Source organism: Numenius arquata, chromosome 16 (assembly GCF_964106895.1).
Source record: "Numenius arquata chromosome 16, bNumArq3.hap1.1, whole genome shotgun sequence".
Taxonomy (NCBI): Eukaryota; Metazoa; Chordata; class Aves; order Charadriiformes; family Scolopacidae; genus Numenius; species Numenius arquata.
The window spans coordinates 5026502-5048465 of NC_133591.1; the positions used below are offsets into that span (position 1 = coordinate 5026502).

The following is a 21964-nucleotide window of genomic DNA, read 5'->3' on the forward strand; positions in this document are numbered from 1 at the left end:
ATGAGTGACCAAATCCAGTTCATTGTTGAGAAGCTCAATCAGGAGCCCTTCAGGAAGAACTACAATTTAATTACATTTGACTCCTTGGAGTCAATGCAGCTGTTGCAGCTGCTCAATGATGTTCTGGGGGAGATTGACCCAAAGGTAAGAAAGTCAATCAGAGGTGCTCAGACCTGCGTAATTGCAAGCATATTAAGTGGGCTTGACGCAGAAATTTGCCTTTATTTAGGTCTGGCTCTGTATTATCTTGTGGCATGTTTGGTTTACCAAAATAGCTTGTATGAATCTTCCTGGAAATAAATGTGCCTGGCAAGAATCCTTTCTATCTATACACCTACGTGTTTTTGGCAAACCAGCATGTTTCTTGGGCCAGGGATACTGGATCCCTGTCCTCTAGAGACTGATGACTTTTTCCTTGGGATACAGATCTTAATTTGATTCATACTGACAACCGCTGTGTTCTTAAGTCAAAAGTCAGGCTGTGTCTTGCACTCATACACAAGGCAGGAACTGATCAAGAGCTGAACCTCATGACCTAGCTGTTGCAATAGATCTGAATCTGTCTCCTTTGAGGCTACCAAAAGCGTGCAAGATCAGAAGGGATCCTTCATTCCTCTGGGGTGCAGATACACGTGCCTTGGTGTGCTTGGATGTTCGACTTCCCTGGTGGAAGTAATCAGTTTGTCTGCATAGATGAGGTCCTGTGACCAGGGAAAATGTATACCTAGGATAAATTTACCTGGATACACATGTTGGAGAAAAATCTATTAGAAGAGCACTGAAGTTTGGTGATAAAAAGAATGTTCCATGTGGAGCATTTAACTTCATCAACATAATGTGATAAATGGATAAAGTCAATTCTTTTAGTGTTGCTAGTTAATTAACTAGTTAATTAACATGCCTTGGACAAACAGTGGATAATTAATTTTTTTTTTTTTTATTATTTAGCATGCTGTTGACATTAGAGAGGAGCTGCCGGAACAAACAGCTAAAAGAATGTTGAGTCTTCTTGGTATCCTTAAATACAAACCCCCAGGAAGTATATCAGACTTGTAAGTATCTTTTTGTCTACGAATCCCGGTAAAACATCTTTTACAGCCTATATGGTAACGACCTTTAATTCAGTACTTGTGTGTATTTTTGACCTCGGCTGTCCCAGTGGGTGTGTGTAAAGCCTTGAAGACAGCTCCTCGCTTGTCCCTATAGAATATGGTACAGGGGATGCCAGCAGAAGTCTCCTGCAGGTCTAGGCTGCCCCTCGGGCCCTGCTGCCGCAGCTGCTATTGCGGAGTCAGCCAGGAGAGGGTGCCGCATGACTGGCAGGGTCAGTCCCTTCCCCAGCCCTTCAGACCATCCGCCCGAGGTAGGATTGCACCCTCCTGCGCCGGGTTATAACCCAGAAAACCCACTCTTGCCACGTTGCTTTTATTCCCGAAGAATATCGCTGAAAAGGAAGAGTCGCTGTTGCTGGCTTTAGCCTTTTGATGTGTTATGGGGGTTTTTATCTGTCTCAAGGTTGCAGAATCAGGATCATAAATAGCAAACTGGCATCACGAGTATTTTCTCTTTTAACAGCATTAAGAAAATCATTAGGCAAGTGGAGAGGAAATGCCAAAATATTACAAATTGTTTGTGTCAAACCAGTGTTCTTTAGTTTGAGATTTACTGATATTTTCTTTTTGTTGTTTTGGTACAGGAGTGCATTTCGCCAGGGGTTAGTTACTGGAAGCAAGCCTGTAATTCATCCTGTCTTACATTGGCTTCTTCAGAGGACCAATGAACTCAAGAAAAGAGCTTACCTGGCACGTTTCTTAGTAAAATTGGAAGTGCCGGCGGAGTTTCTACAGGATGATACTGTGGCTGACATCAACAAACAGGTACCATTTTTCATGAATGCCAACCTTTTATGTTAATTAATTAAAGTGCCAATAGGAGGAGGGATAAATGAATCTGGGAGTTACTGTTGAGATACGTGTTCAAGCGAGTTATGTTAAGAGCATGTTGGAATCACAGGTGAGCGAAGATTTGTAATTAGAAATATATGTATTGACCACCTTTCTTCCAGTAACCCTGAAACTGTATATTAATAGGTAGCATTGAATTAAAAGGTTTTAAGCCCATTAAGTACTGGGTACTAAGTAATGTTCAGAGCCACGTTGGCCATGACCGATTTTTATTTCTTAATTTTTAAACACTTTTTTTTTTTTCCTCTGAACTACGACATGGATATTTTTAACTTTGTAAATTACCACTTCAAACTAGTCCAGAAAATGTTATGACCAAAAGCCAATGTCTCCTAATTGTCAGTATAATATTTAGCTCCTAATATTTATATTAGCTTTATCCCACTTCTGCTTCAACCATTTATTTTTTTGTGAATAAGTTAAAAAATTTCTTTTTCCTGGGCTGACATTCCTACTCATTATGTTCCCACTTCTTTTGTGAGCATTAAATGTTGATTTTAGATAGTCAGAGTAGGTGGGTTTGAAATGTAGAGCTTAAAAGTGAACCAAAGTTACGTTTTTAGACCCGTATTATCTGCGGTACATATTTACCTAATTTTTATCCAGTTTTCTGTGCCTTTTGTTATTCATAGTGACTTGCAAAATCACAGTGGTTTTGAACGTTTGTAACAGGTAACTCATTTATTAACTGTGCACCAGCAAAGCTGTATAGTCTGACTGAAGCTTGACTAAGCCTTTTGTTTTTTTGTTGCCACTGACAATATTGGATTTATAACTTGGAATAACTAAGCAGAAGTAGGAAAGAGAGAAAGGAATGTAGATTGTATGTTTTTTCAGTATGTCACAGTCTTAATATGTATAAATATCCAGCTCCATTATTTCCATTACGTAAGATGTATTCCTTTTTGGGATTACAATAGTGTAACGGTCTTATTAAACTTATTAAATACCTTGCTGATTAATTCATGACAGAAGCTGGGGTAACATAGTGCCTTAATTTAATTTAACAGTACCATGCAAATATTTAGATACTAATGAATTAAAGAATTTAGCCTAAAGTATTTAGATAGACAGGCTTGCAATAATGTATTTTAAGAGAAACATTTCAAACATGAGAGTATGGAAATCTTAGACCATGGTCAGGTTTTATGGTGTATAGAATCAAGCTCAAATGTACTTTTGTAAATTATTTTAAAAAGGTACTCAGAGTACTTGCCACCTTCTCAACTGTCTTGTGATTTGGACATCAGATTGGTTGCAATATATCATTTAAAACACAAGCAACTTAAGGCATAAATCTAGTTGTCCAGTTTTCAGTGAGTTGCCCCCAGATGCCAGGAGTCTTTCTTTCCCCCACAGGAACCTGGCTGTTCATTGGTCATTTGAGTGTGTCACTTATTTTGAGTGCATATGGAGTAGCTGCAGCTTTTAATCAGTGAAAGTAAGAAACCTTCCCTTCGTTATGATCTGGCAAACTGTGTTATGCCCTTGTTTGAATCTTACCATTAGTCTTGAAATTTTGTGTCCCAATAAGGAAAAGACTTACTAAACTCCCCTTCTGAAAGATGTAGAGAATCCACACAAAGGAGAGCTGTTGAACATCAGCAATTGTGAATACAGTTGCTCAGAGAGTACCTGCTAGTTCATTATTTGTTAAGGTACTTAACTTCTACAGTGCGTAAGTGATATAATGCAGGCCAGTTGCGGTTTTACTCCTGCTTTCTTGGTAACTCATTCTGCATTGTCCTGCGTGTGCATACCTTATCATACCTCTGTTTGCCATTTAATCAAGCTTTTCCTCTATTACTTTATCTTCTTCTCGGTAGCCATTTTATTGCTATTTGTTTGAATTCATTCCAGCTTGTCAGTGTGTGTCTGATATTGAAAAAACCAGAAATGAACAGAGCATTCCAGATGTTGGTTCCCCAGGGTTTTATAGAATAGAATTGCTTCTTCACTGCTCAGGGGTATGATGCCGTTCTTTGAACTGGGTTTTGCTGTTGCCATTTTGTGTTCAACATTCACATCAATTGCTCTTTCCAGGAAGTAAAAAATTACTTGATACTCTCTTTTTAGATTTTTTTTTCCATCTTATTGAATGGCTGTTTCTGTGGAGATTATCTTTCCTTGTATCTCAGCTTGCATTTCTCCAAGTTGAATCTAAATTTATTTCCTATCCATATTTCTAAAATCTTTCTGTCCCCTGTTATTCTCTGCCCACACAGACTTTCACACTGCCTCTCAGTTTAAGATTACTGGTGGGCAACGTACTGGTGTGGAAGTAGCACACTGTCTACTTCTTTCTAACTACCAAACTACATATATCAATCTCTACATTATACTGAGGGCACGATTATGCAATGTTTCAAAACTATTTCTCACATGTTAAGTCAGGTGTGCTCTTGGACTGCTTTGCTGGATTGAAGCTCAGTGCTCTATAAATTCAAGCCCCATTACTTCGATCAAGCATGTTGTTAGATCAAGCTCTTCCCTTATGGGCTGATAAATTTATGTATGTGGTATCTACAGATTTATAGTAAGAAAGAACAATTTGTTAATACAGCATTGTCCCTTTCAGATAACATTTCATCTTCCTGTTTGGAAAATACAGTATGTATTACAAGGGAAGAGGTGAAAAATACTGAGAAATTGCAAAACTCCTGAGTGTACCGTCAAATGGAAAATAATTCACTGTGATTTTTTATTTTTGCTTTTTAAGTTGACAAGATTTTGTGATTAAAAAAATGCCTTTAATTCTTGTTCTTGCCATATTTCTATTTCTATATTTACTGTCTTAGTAGTAAAGCAACATGTCGATTGAAAATCCTTAGACACAGAGCTCATTCTGCATGATTTTGATTTCTTTTTATAGTATGAAGAATTGATGGAAGCATTTAAAAACCTACATAAGGAGTGCGAGCAGCTCAAAACATCTGGCTTATCTACTGCAGAAATAAGAAGGGTAAAAAACCCGACAAAATTGCACAAGTTTTATTTAGATTTTTTTTGAATGTCAGTTGTATTTTTGTTGGTTTTGTGGACTCATTGCAGCGTGTAAGTTGTAGAGGTCAGAGGTGATAGACAGCGCAGCTGCCTTTTTAAAACCGTTCTCTGTTGGCAAATGAATTAGAAAGTCCTCACTCATGCTTAGAACTGAGCTTTCTGAGGCAGATTGGGAACAAGGCTGCCAAGACTCTGTTCAGCAGGATTTTCACAGAACTCCTTTTCCTGTGAATGCAAAGTGATAACAAAGCCTTTTGCTTTACTGATATAGGGTAATCATTTCAGAGGGTGTTGAATGAATTAAGATCTTAAGTCAACAAAAATTATGCTCCTGGGTGGCAAAGGTGTTAAGTAAAGATATTTGCCCTGTTTCAGCAAAATATTTAAGCCCGTGTACAGCTTTCCAGTAAGACATATAGACAAGTTAAACAAATGTTGAGGTAAGGTCTAAATTTGGAGAATTTATTTGCATTTCTCTCATAGCTATCTATCTTTGCTGTTTAAAGATAGGATTAAAGGAGAATAATAATGAGAAGCGTGTTTAGCACTAGAAAGTGGGTTTTTTAAACATAATTCTAATAGAAAACATTGGCAGCAAACATCACTTATATGCAACTTCATGCAAAATTGTCTGCCAGGAAGTTGCATTAAGAACATATGTTTGACTGCATCAGGTATTGAATTCAAGCTGATTTTTTCTTGGTTGTTTCTGTTTGTTTGTTTTTATTTTAGAGAAATCCACCTGCTTTTATTTTAAATGTACACACTAATACTCAAGGATGCAGATGAAGGAATGTTAGCATAAAGAGAGTGGGAACTGTGGGGGAAGAAAGAGAGAAGAGAGAGATTGGAATTCTGGGTAGATGTAGATCAATAAAATTATAACTGCTTCACTGTATTCAGAGAAAAATTCTGATTTTTCATATTAATTTGATCAGAATTTAATCCAATGCATATTATATTGTAAATAAATTAACATTTCTTTATCTATTTTTTCTGGTTTTTAGGACATCAGTGCAATGGAAGAGGAGAAAGATCAGCTCGTCAAAAGAGTAGAGCGTCTTAAGAAGAGGGTAATAAGAGAAGTAACGCTGTTACATTTCAGTGTCATAATCCTTGGCTTGCAACTCTGATTTTGGAATGCAAACAAGGATTAAGATAAACATGCTGTATGTCTAGGAAGGAATCGAGTAACTAATTGACCTACAGGGAATCTCCCTAGGCGTTAGTCCAGAGCTTTTAAGAATCTTGAGTCCGGTACTTCACTGTCATTTCTGAGTAGTAACATGTATGGAAAGGAAGTGCTAAGTGGGCTTGTGAGACATATGATCTCTTTAATGTATTTCTCAACTATCTGACAGTAACATGCACTATTTATCCACTTGCTGTAGGTGGAGACAGTACAAAATCATCAACGAATGCTTGAAATAGCAAGACAGCTTCGCTTGGAAAAAGAGAGAGAAGAATCTTTGGCTCAACAGAAACAAGAACAAAAAAATCAGGTACTGACATAAAAGCATAGCTATTAAAATAAATGGATGTTGACATTTGTTTGGGAATCGTGCATTTAAAAAAAGTACATCAGAACAACAGTACAGAGTTTCTCCCAACATCAGAAAATTAAATCCCATTTAAAATATAAATATCTATACATTTCAAGGGAAGAGGCTTGACCCTGCAAGTTTTGAACACCTCATTCAAGGTACTTGGTTGCCTCAGCTGCCACTGACATCATCCTTTAGCAGTCCCAGGGAACGTTCCATGACTTACTGTTGTAGCGCTCAAAGAGAATTCTTTGTATTTATGGTAGTGAGCAAATATTTCCTTAGTTTGATTTGTATCTCTGTGCATCTGCACTAAGATTTCAAGGGCTGAGTAACACAGCAAGTACCTCAGCTTTTCACTGGGTGGGAGGAATATGTATCCAGGAGCAACCTTGGGATTTTGGTTCCCATGTTGGACAAAGTTGATGTCCTGGGAAGCACTGGAAGCAGTTGACATCTGAGTATAAGTGTGGGTTTTATTCCTGAGCTATGTTATCAAAACAAGATCCTTTAATAAAACCCGGTGCCGTATGGTTATATCATCTCAGTAAATTCTGTAACACGAACTTCAACACTGCATTAAAAGAGGAACCCTCCCCGGATTTCTGGTACTGCAGTCTATATCTGGATGTGGAATCAGTGTGAATCAGTAGGCTTTTTGAGCAGTTGGATCTTTGCTTGAACCTGAGTGAGATCACAAGTAAAATGAATGTGATGTCCAGATAATTCCAGTTCTTACTACACATCCCTCAGTCAGAAAAGCGCTAAGCAAGTGGGTGTTGTTTGGCAACAGGCTTTCCAGTGTGCTCTCAAGTTGGACACTGGATTGCTGCGACAACTCAGCTGCATTGAAGAACTGCAGTATAAGGAGAGTTATCTGCTGCAATCCTGATTGCTGCTGTCGTTTTCTTGCTGTTTTAGTGTTCAAGCCACTCATATTTTTTTGGTTGAAAATTGTTTAATGAATTTCTGCCATAGAGAAAATATCGCTTGGGAGTACAAGAATACTTTCCTTAATTAACACTAGAGAATATCAAGTAAAAGAATACTTTCCTTAATTAAAACTAGAGAATATCAAGTAAACCCAGGCCAATTGTTGAAAATCTGTTTTGGCACGTTCCCTTGTGAAACAGATAATCACCAGATGCTTATAGCTGACATTTTTTATATTTGGGATTCTTTTTGATACTCTCTTGTTTTAGCTGTTTGGATGTGCTTATTTGTGTCCGATTCTCTCTCAAAAGTTATTCCACACAGAGCAGAGACTGCAAAGAGCACAGCTCCAGCTGAAAGAGATGCATCATGCAGTAGTGGATTCAAAACCTGAAAGTAAGTAGTACTCTATAAAGGCTGGGGGTTTACACTTCTCTGTTAGAAATGAAATCAAAACTGGATGGCTGTCAGTAATATGGTACTGCCAAAAAGCATATAAGAACTTCAGAGAATCTAAAGAAAGAAAGAACTTGTGTTCTAAAGGCACGTGCTGGAGATCCTAAGCTTGAATATACCTTACCACAAAAAAACAGAGAGACAATCACAATGGAAAGTGGTATCAGTCATATCTTTGAGGTCCACTTTTTAAAAATCTTAGAACAGTTAAATACTGAATACTCACCATAATACTCTGCAAGAAATAAACAGTTGGAACTACAAAGGGTTGGAAAAAGCAGAAACCTCTTAGAAAAGACAAACTTCTGCTTTAGTAAGGGTTTATGTCTTTTGTGTTTGTAATTGGGCATTGGTGAAATACTGCTGCTTAAAAATGTTCTCATTGAATGTACAAGTACATTGAGTGCTATGTTTTATTCAGTGTAGACTTGTTTTTCTAGTTATCTTCTATAAAGTATTTGAAAAGCTTTAAGGCCTGTTTCTTACTGTAGTGCAATTTTGTGTTGTAGTTTTGTATGGTACCAAAAATAAAGCTACTTCCTAATTAAGCTTTTTTTATAGATCATGGATTGTATATTTATACACACACTCATATATTACTATGCTTATGAGTATATATAATATCTACTAGATATATCTATATATTAAAGCCTATATATTAATATATTTGTTTACATATGAAGATACTTTTTTCTCATGTTACGACTGTAGCTGATTGAGTTGTATGTTGCAGTATGACATTAATAATAGCAAAATTGCTTCTTGTTTTCAGTGATATCTCAGTCTGCAAATAATCCCAGCAAAATAAATTATACTACTTGTGGAGTAAGTTAGTAGCCTATGATAATTTATAAAAATAGCAGGTGGCAAGGAATTGTAGTTACTAGGTAAATGCGTCACTGTCTCCAAAGGCTACAATTTTTCAACCTCTAGGTTTCTGATGATTTAATCACTTCGAAGAAAACGTAAAAAGGATTAGCCTGGTGGTTTGACAACGAAACTGGGAGTTGATTTAGGGCTCGGTGTTTCAAATGTATGTGATCTTTGGCAAATCGCTTAACCCCTTTCAGTTTGTCTACTGCACTGCATTATTAATAACACGTCACAGGACTGGTGGAGTTTCTATGTGCTGTTCATACAGGTATCGGGGTTGATTTATAGGGCAAAACTTTACTGTAGGTAAAGCAGTGTGAAGGTATAAGGCTCAGAATGGTCCTTTTCACAGGGCTTATCCAGTTGCATTCTAAGTTGCTATGGTAAAAAAAAAGCTGTAGAATGATTTTTGTTATATGTATAAATTACTTGTAAAATGATAGAATCTGACTATTTATCAATTTAAACTTAGTAAAGTCAGTCATTGTCCTACTCTTTCAAGTACATCTAATATTCCAGTTGCATCACAGAACTGCTTTGCCAGCTGTTTTGAGTTAGAGAATTTTTTTCAGTCACCACCACGCTGTGTGTTGTTATTGCTTTGTAATTTTACTTTAATTTTTTTTTATGACGCTCATCAGCCACTGAAGCACAAATGGAACTAAAGACTATCTGAACTATCTTCTTTACTCAAAGGGACCTGCAGTGGATTTTATAACTGTTCCATTTTTGCAGTAGCTATCAGGGAGTTTATACAGCAAAGCTGTGTCAACATTTCTATTTCAGTTCCTTTTTAAAGGCCAATGGAAACTTGATGGGCTCAGTTCACAGAAGCAAACGTAACATAATAAAAAGCCAGTAAATATGTCATTTAATCATTGAGATGAAAATAAAGATAAAGTCAACATATTTAATTTCCTTATCTTGAGTCCTGCTTGCAGGAAAGAAAAAGTGTTTAGATGTTCTGAAGAAAAACTTGGAGTCATTACTTAAGAAAACTTGTGTTGAAATTTTGCCCAAACAAAGACTTCAGGACTTAACTTTGTAATTGCTTTTCCCCGTAGTAGTTAAAGACAGTGCCTGTAGTAGCAATTACAGAATGCCAACTGTGTTTTTTAAATAATTGAAATGAGGTGACCACAATGCACTGAATAGGATTCAATTTATTTTAAAAGCTTTGTTGGTCTACAGTTAGCACAATTTATTTTATTTTAAAAATTCCTTTTGGCTGCTGTTTGGTGCCTCAGCTGCCTACTCGTATCAGTATAGTTTGTATGCTGACAATTCAGCAGCTGATTGGTAGGTGTGGATTTTCACTGGATTTTCATAATTTTCTTCCATTTTTAATACTTCAGGTGTTTTTACTTCCAAAGTGAGATAAAATGATAAAAGTTGTGGTTAATGAGTAGAAGCTTTTTTGTTTGTCTTACAGATGCATGCTGCTTCGATTACTTCATCTTATAATTAATTTAGGATTAAGTACTTTAAAGAAATGTAAAGGAACTCTTTAAGGAATGCAACTAGCACATATTCATGAGTATCATTAACATGCAATTAGCATCACTGTGCTTTAGCTGTGCCAGGAAAATACAGCTTATGGTTAGTAGGTTTTTAACTCTTAGAAATACAATATTTAGAAGACTTTGTATTATATAATGAAAAACAGTTGATTGTTATCGGATGTTTTGTAGACTAAAATTGGTCGTACTGGTTTACACAGCACACTCCTTCCCTGTTTATTAACCTCAGTACTGCTCAGGGTGTTGTTTGACTACAGAGAGGCAGTTGCTGCTGATAGCGCTAAGTAACATGAATTGGCAGTTTCTGGGTGTTTTTGTGTTATTGCTGTTCTGGGTATGAATAGTATTTCTATTAACAGTGACCACTAGTTTGAATAACCCAGCTCATGCTTTCTCAGCAAGATTGCCATCTTTTTGCTTTGAACATCTCTGCTGGCACAAACACAAATCGTTAATGCCAAGAAGTGAACTGAATTACTGAAATTCTTGATCTCTGTCCATTTTACAGAACATTATTGTTCACTTTATTGGCAGAAATACGAAGAAGTGGATGACTAGCTTGAAAATATTGATTAAAGGAATGTGTTAAGATGATTGTTGTTGATAAACAGTGAAATGTGTAATTTATATGCTTCATTAAGTTAATATGTAGTAACAGATTTAGAGCACTGATAACTTCAAAGGTAACGGTCAAAGAGGAATTGCTTTGTACAGATGACTATTTTTATGTCATTCTGAATACTTGATAAAAAAATAGCAGTTTAGGATACTATTATTTAGATATTCCATTTGAATGAAAACATTAGCATTTTTCTTTTCCACGGAACTATCTTTCCCTAAAATTCCAAGTGTAAATGATCCCCACCAACACTGCAGACCACATTACAATTAAAGCTATAGATGTATTTGGTAAAGGAGAATGGCTTAGGTGGAACTCTATTTCTATCTTTAAATTATTTCATTTATTATAAAGTCACTGTCAATTGATGCAAGGTCAAGGGTAAAGCACTTTTAAGCTAACTTGTTATCCTTGAGAATACAAGTCTCATTGGTAAGATTAATAGTATTGCCGTAGTTGACTTTTTAAAGACCATTGACTCTTAACTTGCGCCCCATTTTGAAGAAAAATTGGGCAGCAAAAATTCAACATGACCTATGTTAAATGGATTAAAAGGAGTTTATTAGAAGTTTTAGAACGGAAATTAAGCAGAGAATCATCACTGAGTGGATGTATTTCTAATGGGGACATGCAGAAATCAAAGTCTGGCTCTTTTTTGTTTAGTATTTACATCAGATACCTGAAAGAAAACAGGAAATGATGACTGGTGAAATTGTCAGATGAAATAAAAATTGGGGAAATGACTGAATAATGAGGAGAGCAGACTGTAGATTCGAAGTGACCTTAATCACTTAGGAAGCAAAGCCCCTGCCAACAGTATGTATTTTAAGGAACAGCCAAATGCCACAGTATTCCTCTAGGATATGCATTCCTCTAGGTATAAGCAATGTAGTTACAGCATGTGGGACCCTTTCTGAAGAAGTGACTCTAAGGACTTGTGGGTCATGGTGTAAAACTGTTAGAACTGGAGCTTCCAGTGTCAAAGATTTGATCGTCGCCATGCATTTATTTATGGAAGAAAATGGAGTAGGAGAGTTATATTACCTTTCTTTTTAGCTCTGATATGTGCAACACTGTGTCCATTGACCAGAATTCAAGAAGAGTGATGAAAGGTCAGAGAGGTTTCAAAGAGCATCAATAATAATTATAAACATGGAAAGCATAACTTCCAATGGCAAATTCAGGAAGCTTTTTAGTTTTTCAAGGAGATATCGAAGGGATGATTTGATCATAATCTGTCCGTGTTTGCCTGTCCCAGGCCTCTGATATTGCTGGGAGCTGTGGATGGAATCGTTTCAATACTCTGTTACTGAGGATGATTGCAGAAAGGGAAGTGAAGGCTTTGATGTAAGTGAATGCCATGTGGCAGTCTGTTCTAGACCTGCCTTTGTAGTGGCCTTCCTATGTGATACTAAACAAAGTACTGGCAGAGTAGTCTATAAAATGCTATTTTTTTTTTTTTCCTTTTTAAAAAAATCTGTTATTGTTGCAAATGGTTTTGGTATGGGATGCACAATTGGTAGCCTGTAGAGGGAAAAGGAGTAGGACTCTGAGCGCAAGGTGAATCTGGTTTTAGATCCATTAGCAGAATTGTGCAGAAAAACCTGCCTCCTTCCTACATGACTGAGCAAGTACTAAGAAACGCTTTCCCCCATCCCTCCCTTTGTAATAATAATAATAAAAAAAAATTTGAGTGGAAAACATGAGGAGTTGCTGTTAATAGCTCTCCAGATGTAAATACGTGGTTGGCAGAACCTTGCTAAAATAACCTTAGGGCACAGAGCCAGACTTTCTGTGCAGCTTACGTATGTAGATTTTGTAACCATAAGTCAATGTTAAAACATTAAAAACAGAATTTATATGTGTAATGGAAAGATTTAAAGTATGCTTGCTTTTCTTTCCTCTAGCCTGGGAATTTGAAAAAAGAATGTTTTTCACTGAAAAAAAAAGTAAAACAAGCGCTGCCCTCTGGTTTTTTTTTTTTAAGGTTCTGTTAAAGCAGCAAAAATAGTTCTTAGGTGGTTACTTCTCCATGCGTTGAATCATATAGGAGGGAAAATATATCCCAAGTATCTTAGGAAAGAAACTGCATTAGTCATGAGGGTTGTTGACATCATTGTGTCTTTCCCCATTGAGATGTTGTTTTAACTCGCCTCCTTGCTGGTTGCACCATCAAGAGTAAGCACGATGCAGAAGCAGACAGTGTTTAAAAGAAATTGGTAATAGCTCTCAGGTTATCTGGGAGATAAATCTGGATAGTCTTTAGGGTTATGCTGTGAAGTTGTAGAACCCTACTCTTATGAAAGCAATTGTTTAGGCCTGGTTATTTGCTGAATTTAGTGTCATATTTACAATAAATTATTTAGGCATGTACATTTTTATAAGAAAACTGGAATTGTACAAGAAATAAAGTACAAGAAATAAAATATAGTATCTGCATATATATAAAATATGCAGATTTTTTTTTTTGCTACCAAGAGGAAAACAAGAAATTCGTTTGATTAAATAAAAATATTAATATTTAATATCAGAATAATTTAATTGATATTGCTTTGATTTCCACACCAAAGATCTTGGTTATAAATATCAAACTGGGAGTTGTGTTCCTAGTCAGTTCTGAGGTGATAATTCAGCTCACAGTGTACGTGGGAAGCTGTGCTGCATTTGCAGAGGTGGTAGATTTCTAGTGAGACATTAAAACGTGGTCCCTCCTGCCCAGCTCTCTCGTGGGCTGAGGAAGACTGGAATCGAGTTCTTCTGGAAGAAAGAAGTGGGAATTCTCTCTCAGTAATTCCAAGTGTGTTCCTCAGGGATAGCTGTAGTGCCAAGTGCACACATAGAGTAACTCCGCTTCCCATTCTGACACCAGGATTGATGCTGTTTGTTTTGCACAAGATAAATGACCTTTTCACGAAGGGGAAAAGATCCTGTGGTAGTGTTGCTTTTCATAAACACAGAAATCAACAAACTAAGCTGCTGGAAAAGAGGAATTCCCACTCATTTTCAGTTTGTGTTGATTTGACTTTGTTAGCAGCGCTGCTTTCCCCAGGATCTGTTTTTTTCTTTGAGTTCTCCAGGCTTTCTCAAGAGCTAATGGCTTATTTCCTCTCTGGCAGCTAAACCAAGTAGCTTTCCTTTCAGTCCTTTCCTTTCAGAGCTGGGAGCAGAGGGTGAGGAGGATCTATCAGTACGGTGTTTCTAGAGGCAGGTAGTGGCAGAATAACGGGGGCCCCTTTTCTAGACTTGTATTTCACTTTGTTCTGACCTTCTTTTGTCTGTCAGTGATGTGGTCGGCAGGCTTTTTAGCCTGAGAACCAAAAACTCTGCTTTTCCCTACATCCTTTCACATCTGTGTTTCAGCAGCATCAGCTGTACTATTGTATCTCCGTACTCAAGCTTTTCTCGTGCAGTATATGACAGAGACAGAATTTCCTGTTTTTCTTGGCATTTCATGGCAATTCCGTATTCACCAAATATGGAGAGAAACTCCCCCCAAAAAAAACCCCAACTCTAGCAAGTAGTCTTAAAATTACCTAGGATACTTGCCTTTTAGTCATCTAGATCATGAAAAATGTTCTGAAACACCTATTCCCACACTCATCTGACTTATAACTCCCAAATCTTCCTGTAGTCCTTGGCACAGGTGTCTTGGAGGAGTAATTGCACTAAACCGCCTGTTGTCAGCAGAAGACTGTGTAATGTCATTTAAATAGATGCTTTATTTTATTCTGTCGCATTTTTCTAGCTGTGTATTGTTCTTATCTGTATGTATCTGTGTTTATTTATAAATTAGCTGTTAAGGAGGCTAGAGTACTCTCCCTAGCAAGAGCCAAGTCACCATAAGCGTGGTAACACGCTGTGCGCATCAGGCTTGTGTAGAGCAGAACTTGTAAGTGGGGTTGCTTTTCTCAACAGGATTTTTGACATTACTCAAGAATTCCTTCTTGTTCTTTCTGGTTTGTTATTATTTTCAGCATTCTCAGTCTATATACTGTCCTGAGATTAAATGCTTGTTCTTACAAGAAGAAATATTTTGCTGTTTACAGGGAGGCAATTTATAAGTGTTCCAGCAATGTAAAAGACCCTTAAAATAGGGATGCATTGAATTCTGCTCATTTTAAGGCCTTTTTAGGTACCAGATTAGAATAAAGTTTTATTTTAAGGGGGAATTTGCAAGGATGTAACGAATCTATACAGGTGCTAGGCCAAATTAAGATCTTTGTCCAGATAAAGGATTCACCCTGAGATAATTTCTGTCTGTAGATGAAATAATTTCCACGAAACAATGACCTGTGCAATCTGTGAGTAGGACCAGCTCCATGGTGCTGGCACCACTGCTCCAGCCAGGCACGTTCCAATGGATTACAAGCTTCGGAAAAGCTCTGATGTGCTTTGCTGCTCCTCACTTTGTGTGCACATAAGCATCAAAGTCTAGCCCTCAACTTTTAAAACTTAAAAAGAGCGTAATTCACAACAATAACCACAAAATGTAACAGAGAAGCCAGTGTCTTGATGTGTGTAAGACACACATAGTGTTGATGGCTTTCTAAAGCAGTGCTGCATGTTGAATTTTGCACCGGCTTCAGCTAGAGTTTCATGTAAGAAGGGTTTTACTTATTTATTGATGAAAATAGTCTGTCAAGCTGTTAATAGTTATATGTTAGAGATACAGAGGGGTAATAATACATATTATATTGTTTAACATCCAGATTAAAAGTCTAAATCAGGTAACTGCTTGTTTCTTTGAGTGTTGAAGACTCAAATGTTATGCTGTTGTTATTGTAATCTGTTACTAAATACTTTAATGTGTTGGTGACATCAAACTTAATTATCCACTACATTACTTTTATAGACACACAGTGATTTAATTTGTTTTTAAGGTTTAATGAAGAAACTAGAAGAGGAGATAAATTTCAATTCGTACCTGGTTACTGAAAAAATACCTAGAGAGCTTGAAAGTAAGAAGAATTCAACATATTTCTTACAAAAGGTGGTTGCAGAGCCAGCTATGAGTCAATCTGATCTCAGTGTACTTGAAATCAAGGTAAGTTGACCAAGGTCACACTTAATTTGTGTTCCATAGCATAGTCTGAGGTTCTTGTACACTGTAGTTTTCTTATCTCTACTTCATATCCTTGAGAAAATGTTTCATTCCCAAAGGAACATCCGTTCAGCTGTAAAAGAAAAGAAGATGTGTTAATGACTAAATGCAAACCCTCAGAGAAGTTTAAAAAAACCACCAACAAACAAAAACAAACAAATCCCCCCAAACCAACTGCCAAACCAATCCCCAAACCCGACGCTATCCTTAAGTGCTATTTAGAAAATTGTGTTAGCAATTTGCTATGGTATGAGCAAGAGATGTTAATTTAGCACTAAGGGGTTGATTTTTCTTCTCTTCAGTTTTCACTCGTTTTAAACTCTCACTGATATCAAAGGAGTTTATACCAACTTATAGAGAGTGTTTATGGGGTGGTGAACAGCATTCTCCGAGTGACACGTCTTCAGCAATATTACATCGTAATCAATGTGCAACGGCTGAGACCTTCTTAGTGTTTGGAATATGTCTGTATCGTTTGGTCTATATCGTTTAGTTTTAGTTGGTAAGACCAAAGGAAATTTGGGGATCGGATACTTGATTTACTTTTCCAGATTTTTCCAGAAGTTAAAAGCAAAAATCCTTATTTGTAGTATATATCCAAAATGTGCAGTGGGGTTTGTTGCCACAGAAGTACATTTATATATTTCACTGAATGAAGTTTTCATATTTGCATAATCCTAAATGAAAGATTAAATATGTAATATTATGTTCTAGAATAATTTAGAGGAATGCTAATTATTAGTATTTCTATTGATGATAATGAAAATTTACAACAGCGTTAGCTGGGGTAGGAAGACCAGTCCTACATACTACTAGGTACGCTCTTCAGTCTAAATGTCATCTTCTTTTATCAGTTGGTTTTTAATATTCCCAGGATCTCCAACTCTGGCTTTGCTGTGCAAGACAGATAGTGAGGAAACAGAGTATTTGTAACAGATCGGAGAGTGATTTACCCATGGGCCTGAGGGCTGCCATTTGTGTCTTGAAGCAGCGAGAGGTTCAGCAGCTGCATCGACATCAGAGTAGCCCATGCGTTCACACCTAGAACATGCCAAAGTCATGTAACAAAGAAATGCCCACAGGTTATTTTGGATCAGATGAGAATCAGCAGTCAAGTGTCATCAAAACTACATTCTATTTTAAGCTTAGGACTACTTTTTGTAAACATAAAATCAGCCCAGTGCTGTTTTGGATCCTGACTGTTACACTTTTAAGGATGACAGCATTATAAAATGGTAGATTAGGTCTGAAATATTCAACTATCTCTGTGATTCAGCCTCTGCTTTCCTGGTTTATTTCTTCTAATCAAAGCAATACTTGCAGTTACAGTTATTTCTTTTAGGCATAGTTGAAGCCCTGTTTTGCACCTTTCTTTTCCAAGAGTATTGTTGGGTTTTGGCAATATTTTAAAAAGCTTCAAGTTGTTTTTTTTCTCTTTCTCCACGAGGTAACCTTTTAATTTTTTACATTTTGGAAGTATGTTCTTCTTAATATATAATAAAAACATGTCATACACTTGGCTGTTATCACAGAATGGCCTTAGAGAGCATTTTTTTTTTTTTTTAAGTCAGCCTTCTGTTATCTTGGTGTCTTAAAAAGGAGCTGAATTGCACCAAGCATGCTACTATCTTGCATTTTATAATATATAAACTAGGAATTTATTCACAGAAGTGAATCAATGCAGTCTTCAAATTCAGGTCTGTTCTAGCTTTTGTGAAGGAACAGAATTTACAGGAGATTTTTTTTTTCCCAGGTGTTGGAGTATTTTTAGTTCTATTGAGCACTTTATTTGAAATACTTACCTTTCAAAGTACACAGATACTGCTCATAGAAATGTGAGAGTAATGCCCAGCACCGTACCTGCGTTACGTTTTGACTTCATTGGATTTCAGCACATATTTCCACTGCCTGCTTATCAGCACTCATCTAGTTAGCAGAGAATTAAAGGAAGGTTGCTAGGGCTGTGGTTTCCATGGCTGGTGAGAGTCCCAGTGTAACATTAAGTCAGGACTAGAAAAGCTGCAGTCAGTGCACGGGTGTAGCTGTGGATGAGTTTCCAGCCGCAGTAGGCTCTAAAGCTTCAGCTGGAATGAAGATCAACAATTTGAGACTATGGACAAACAGGTGTATTTTGCGGCAGTAAAAAGAGGGTACCATAGAGCTGGAATACGATGGTCTGTGGTTCTTCAAAGTATTCCTGAAATTTGATATCAGTTAGTCTTTATTTACTCCCTTTAAGCTTCGGATAAATGGTTGAGTGAAAAGGAATTTTAGTTAATATTGATAAAATTACATTTTTCACATAGTATGTGACAACATCGGTTCTTTTTCTGTCCATACCAATTCACATGCATTTTCTCTCCACATACACCAGTTTACTTTGTTTTCAGGGCCAACGTCACGCTTCTGCCTTATCATAAAGGCACAGAACTGGAAATCCAAAAACATAGCCTCTTCCTGGCCAATACTTAATGACTCATTGAGTTTTTTGGGCTTGTTTCTCTGTTTTAAAAAGGGAACTAGCTGGATGGTAAATCTGGTTTGCAAAGCATTTAATTCTTGGAGAAGACAAAGAAATAAAGCTCCATTTCCTTAGTTTTCTACTCTGTCTTGCAGATAAATGAAGTAAACGCACAAATGAATCAGCTTATTGAGAAAAGAATGATGAAGTATGAGCCAATTGATAGTAAATTTTCCATGTATCGCCAACAGGTAAGAAAGAACAAAACATTTTTTAAGCAGAAGGAGTAGAGCAATTTCAGTCACTGATTGTTTTACGTACTGATTTTTTCTTTAATTTATTTAGCATAAATCAGTACAAATCCATAATAATGGAGGACAAAAAGAAAATAAATAGCTGTTGAACATATGTACATTTAGGGCTGAGTCAAGCAGTTGCTTTCAGTCATGTTAGTGAGTTTGTATTGCCTGCTGTTCCTGAAGCTGTTAGGTGTTGCCCTTCAGCTGTATCGCAGTAATTCTGGAAGGATCATTTTGGAGGAGCTATTTTGGTAAAGCTCCAGCTGTGGACAGATTCTTAAAAGGCAGCATGTGGGCTGAGCGCTGCAGTCAGACCTGGATGCAAAGCTTTCAGTTATATCCCTTCCTTGCATTTGACCACATGCTGGTTTTCCCATTGCATCTATTAAGAAGGTATTCTTTGATTTTTTTTTCATCCTGAGGCTATGAAATAACCTTTCTCGAAAATAGGCTGTCTGGTCAAGTCTTAGTAAATTCACAAGTTATAAAAAGGGTTTATGAACTCTGAGATTATCAGAGCTTATGCAGAAATACGAGGGATTTCTTTTCCAGGCAACCTGTACCGCTGCTAATTTTATTACAGATTTTCATGATGATGCTTATGGTGACGGCTTAAAAAATAAAAAGGCTTAAGTAATATGTATCTATGGGAGGAAAAAAAATTGTGATAAAAGGTATGCTGCAGTTCAATCACTTAGGCAATATGAAACGCACCATTTTGTTTTGTAAAAGATGCTCTTCCCAAATGAAGAGCTTCCTACATAATGTGCTGGTACCAAAGGCCAACTGGCTGGTGATATAATTATGTTCAATGGAGGAGCCACTCCAGGAGGTCAGGTTGCTGCTGTGAGTTGAAAGCATGCGGTGGTCTTTGCTTTGTTCTGCTAAGGACTGGCTTCTGTTTCACGAAATAATCATATATCTTGTACCACAATTTGGCACTGCAGATATCTCATGAAGCAGGGAGCTGAGATACTATCCCACCAGAATTCTGTTAGATATATTTTTAGAAATAAAGCTGGTCCTTTTAACCTAGTCAGTGTGTATTTTGCTTCATTTTTTCTTACGTTTTCTCTTTCATATGAAGAAACCAACTATGCCTCATGCGCATGCATCTAAATTAATGTCTTGTGTTATTTCAAAATATTTTTAAATAGTATACCTTGGCAAGATAAAAATGCTTTTTTTTCCTGAACTAATGTGTACTTATATTCCCAAATCTGTTAGCTTCTGGTCAAATGTTAGCTACTCTTAAATATTCTGCTTTGTATAAAATATTATTTTTTAAATGCTTTATCTTCTAGACTTAAAAAAAAAAAAAAAAATCTGTAACCCACACTATTTCTGTACTGTATTGCTTTATTCATCGTCTTCTAGTTATTTGCCAAAATTCAGTGGCTTGGTTCTGCTGTTAGTGTAACATATTTCTGTAGGTTGGAGTAGGTTGCAGTTATAAAAATCTGTATTATGACATTTGTGAAATCTTGGATAACTTTCCAGTTAAGCCATGTTGGTGTATCTTACACGTGCACAAAAAGGGACTAAGCAGAAGAAATGGAGCAGCTAAAATGCCTACCTTTTTCTTCAACGAAAAATTAAAAATGAGGTGAAGAAATATAAATCTAAAATGTAAAATATATCAATGTGAATCTGGGAAAAAAGGGTGTGTTTGAAATCTCAGCTGTACTGAAAGAAGTAGAGAGTCTGCAATCAACTTCAATGAAGTGGTTTAAGCCACTGTATATAATGCATAATCGATGCCGTTTTCTTTGCAGTGAGACATGCTCATGTTTCTTAATGAAAATCAGTTTGACAGTTAAAATGTGGTTTCAGTGGTGCAATGCCTGAAATTTAATGCATTACATTTAACTGATGATTAAACAAGGCACTTTTTACTTTACTTGTCCATATGCATTTTTAATGATTTACAGGCATCTATAATATCCCGGAAAAAGGAAGCCAAGGCAGAAGAACTTCAGGCTGCGAAGGAAGAGATGTCCAGCACTGAAAGGCAGATGCTACAGAAGACCAATCAGGCCAATGAGTTAGAAGGCTCTGAAGTTCTGAAGGGGGATGAGGTATGCAATACAACGCTGGATATAAGGAAGTGGAAATTTGTAAGAGATGGATCAAATTTCATTAACTTGCAATTCCCTTTCCGTATTTATAGCCTCAGCATTGCAACAGATTGGCCTCTGGTTTTTTTTATATTACACATTTTTTGTAATCAAATTCCAAAATTAACATATTTGAAGACTTATTTTTTTTTAATGTGCAGGTAGTACAGTGCTGTCCAGTGCTTTCAAATGCTTTCCAATATTTATACTGCATTAGTGCTTGGTTTATACAATAGATTCATAGAGTGGTTTGGGTTGGAAGGGACCTTGAAGACAATCTAGTTCCACCCCCCTGCCCTGGCCAAGGACACCTCCCACCAGACCAGGTTGCTCAAAGCCCCGTCCAACCTGGCCTTGAACACCTCCAGGGATGGGGCATCCACAGCTTCTCTGGGCAACCTGGGCCAGTGTCTCACCACCCTCACAGTAAAGAATTTCTTCCTAATATCTAATCTAAATCTCCCCTCTCTGAGTTTAAAACTGTTTCCCCTCATCCTATCGCTCCACTGCCTGGTAAACCTCCCATCTTTTCTGTAGGCCCCCTGTAAGTACTGGAAGGCCTCTACAAAGTCTCTCTGGAGCCTTCTATTCTCCAGGCTATTTGTAGCTATTTTCAAGTTATTATTTTCAGTTATTCACATTGTACCTAATAGATTGCAAGGTATATGTGGACTTAACGTTGGGCTGTCTTAACATTCCAGACTCTGAGTCAAAATAACATCAATATCACCACAATGATACGATGGTAAATAACTGACTATAAAAGTCAACAAGACTAATGAAGGGATTCAGTGTTCAAGTGATAAGTCATGTAGATTAATTTTATTATTTGATATATAATAAAAATCTGCATTAATATCCGTTCTGTATATTGTATATGGCCATAAAGCGTAATACCAGCAATTATCAGAAATGCAGTTAGTTCTGTTGTGTTTATTACCCACAAAAGTTTTCAGTTGAAAAAAAATTTCCCAGCCCTTCCTGAAGTTTAGCTGCAATACAGACTTTGTCTACCACCATCAGTGTAGGTCAGGCAAAGTTCTATTTGAAGCTGTACTTACCAAAGCAGCTTTT

General features: G+C 36.8%; 1 protein-coding gene across 1 annotated transcript in view; it reads left to right on the forward strand.

The window, feature by feature from the left end:
• Positions 1–21964, forward strand: part of IFT81 (intraflagellar transport 81) — a 43190-nt gene continuing 21226 nt past the window's right edge. The window contains exons 1-10 of the mRNA XM_074159521.1: positions 1–144; positions 949–1052; positions 1697–1877; positions 4837–4926; positions 5975–6040; positions 6359–6469; positions 7756–7840; positions 15793–15956; positions 18630–18725; positions 20705–20851. Of these exons, the coding sequence (XP_074015622.1) occupies positions 1–144; positions 949–1052; positions 1697–1877; positions 4837–4926; positions 5975–6040; positions 6359–6469; positions 7756–7840; positions 15793–15956; positions 18630–18725; positions 20705–20851 (1188 nt within the window). The remainder of the gene's footprint in view (positions 145–948; positions 1053–1696; positions 1878–4836; positions 4927–5974; positions 6041–6358; positions 6470–7755; positions 7841–15792; positions 15957–18629; positions 18726–20704; positions 20852–21964) is intronic.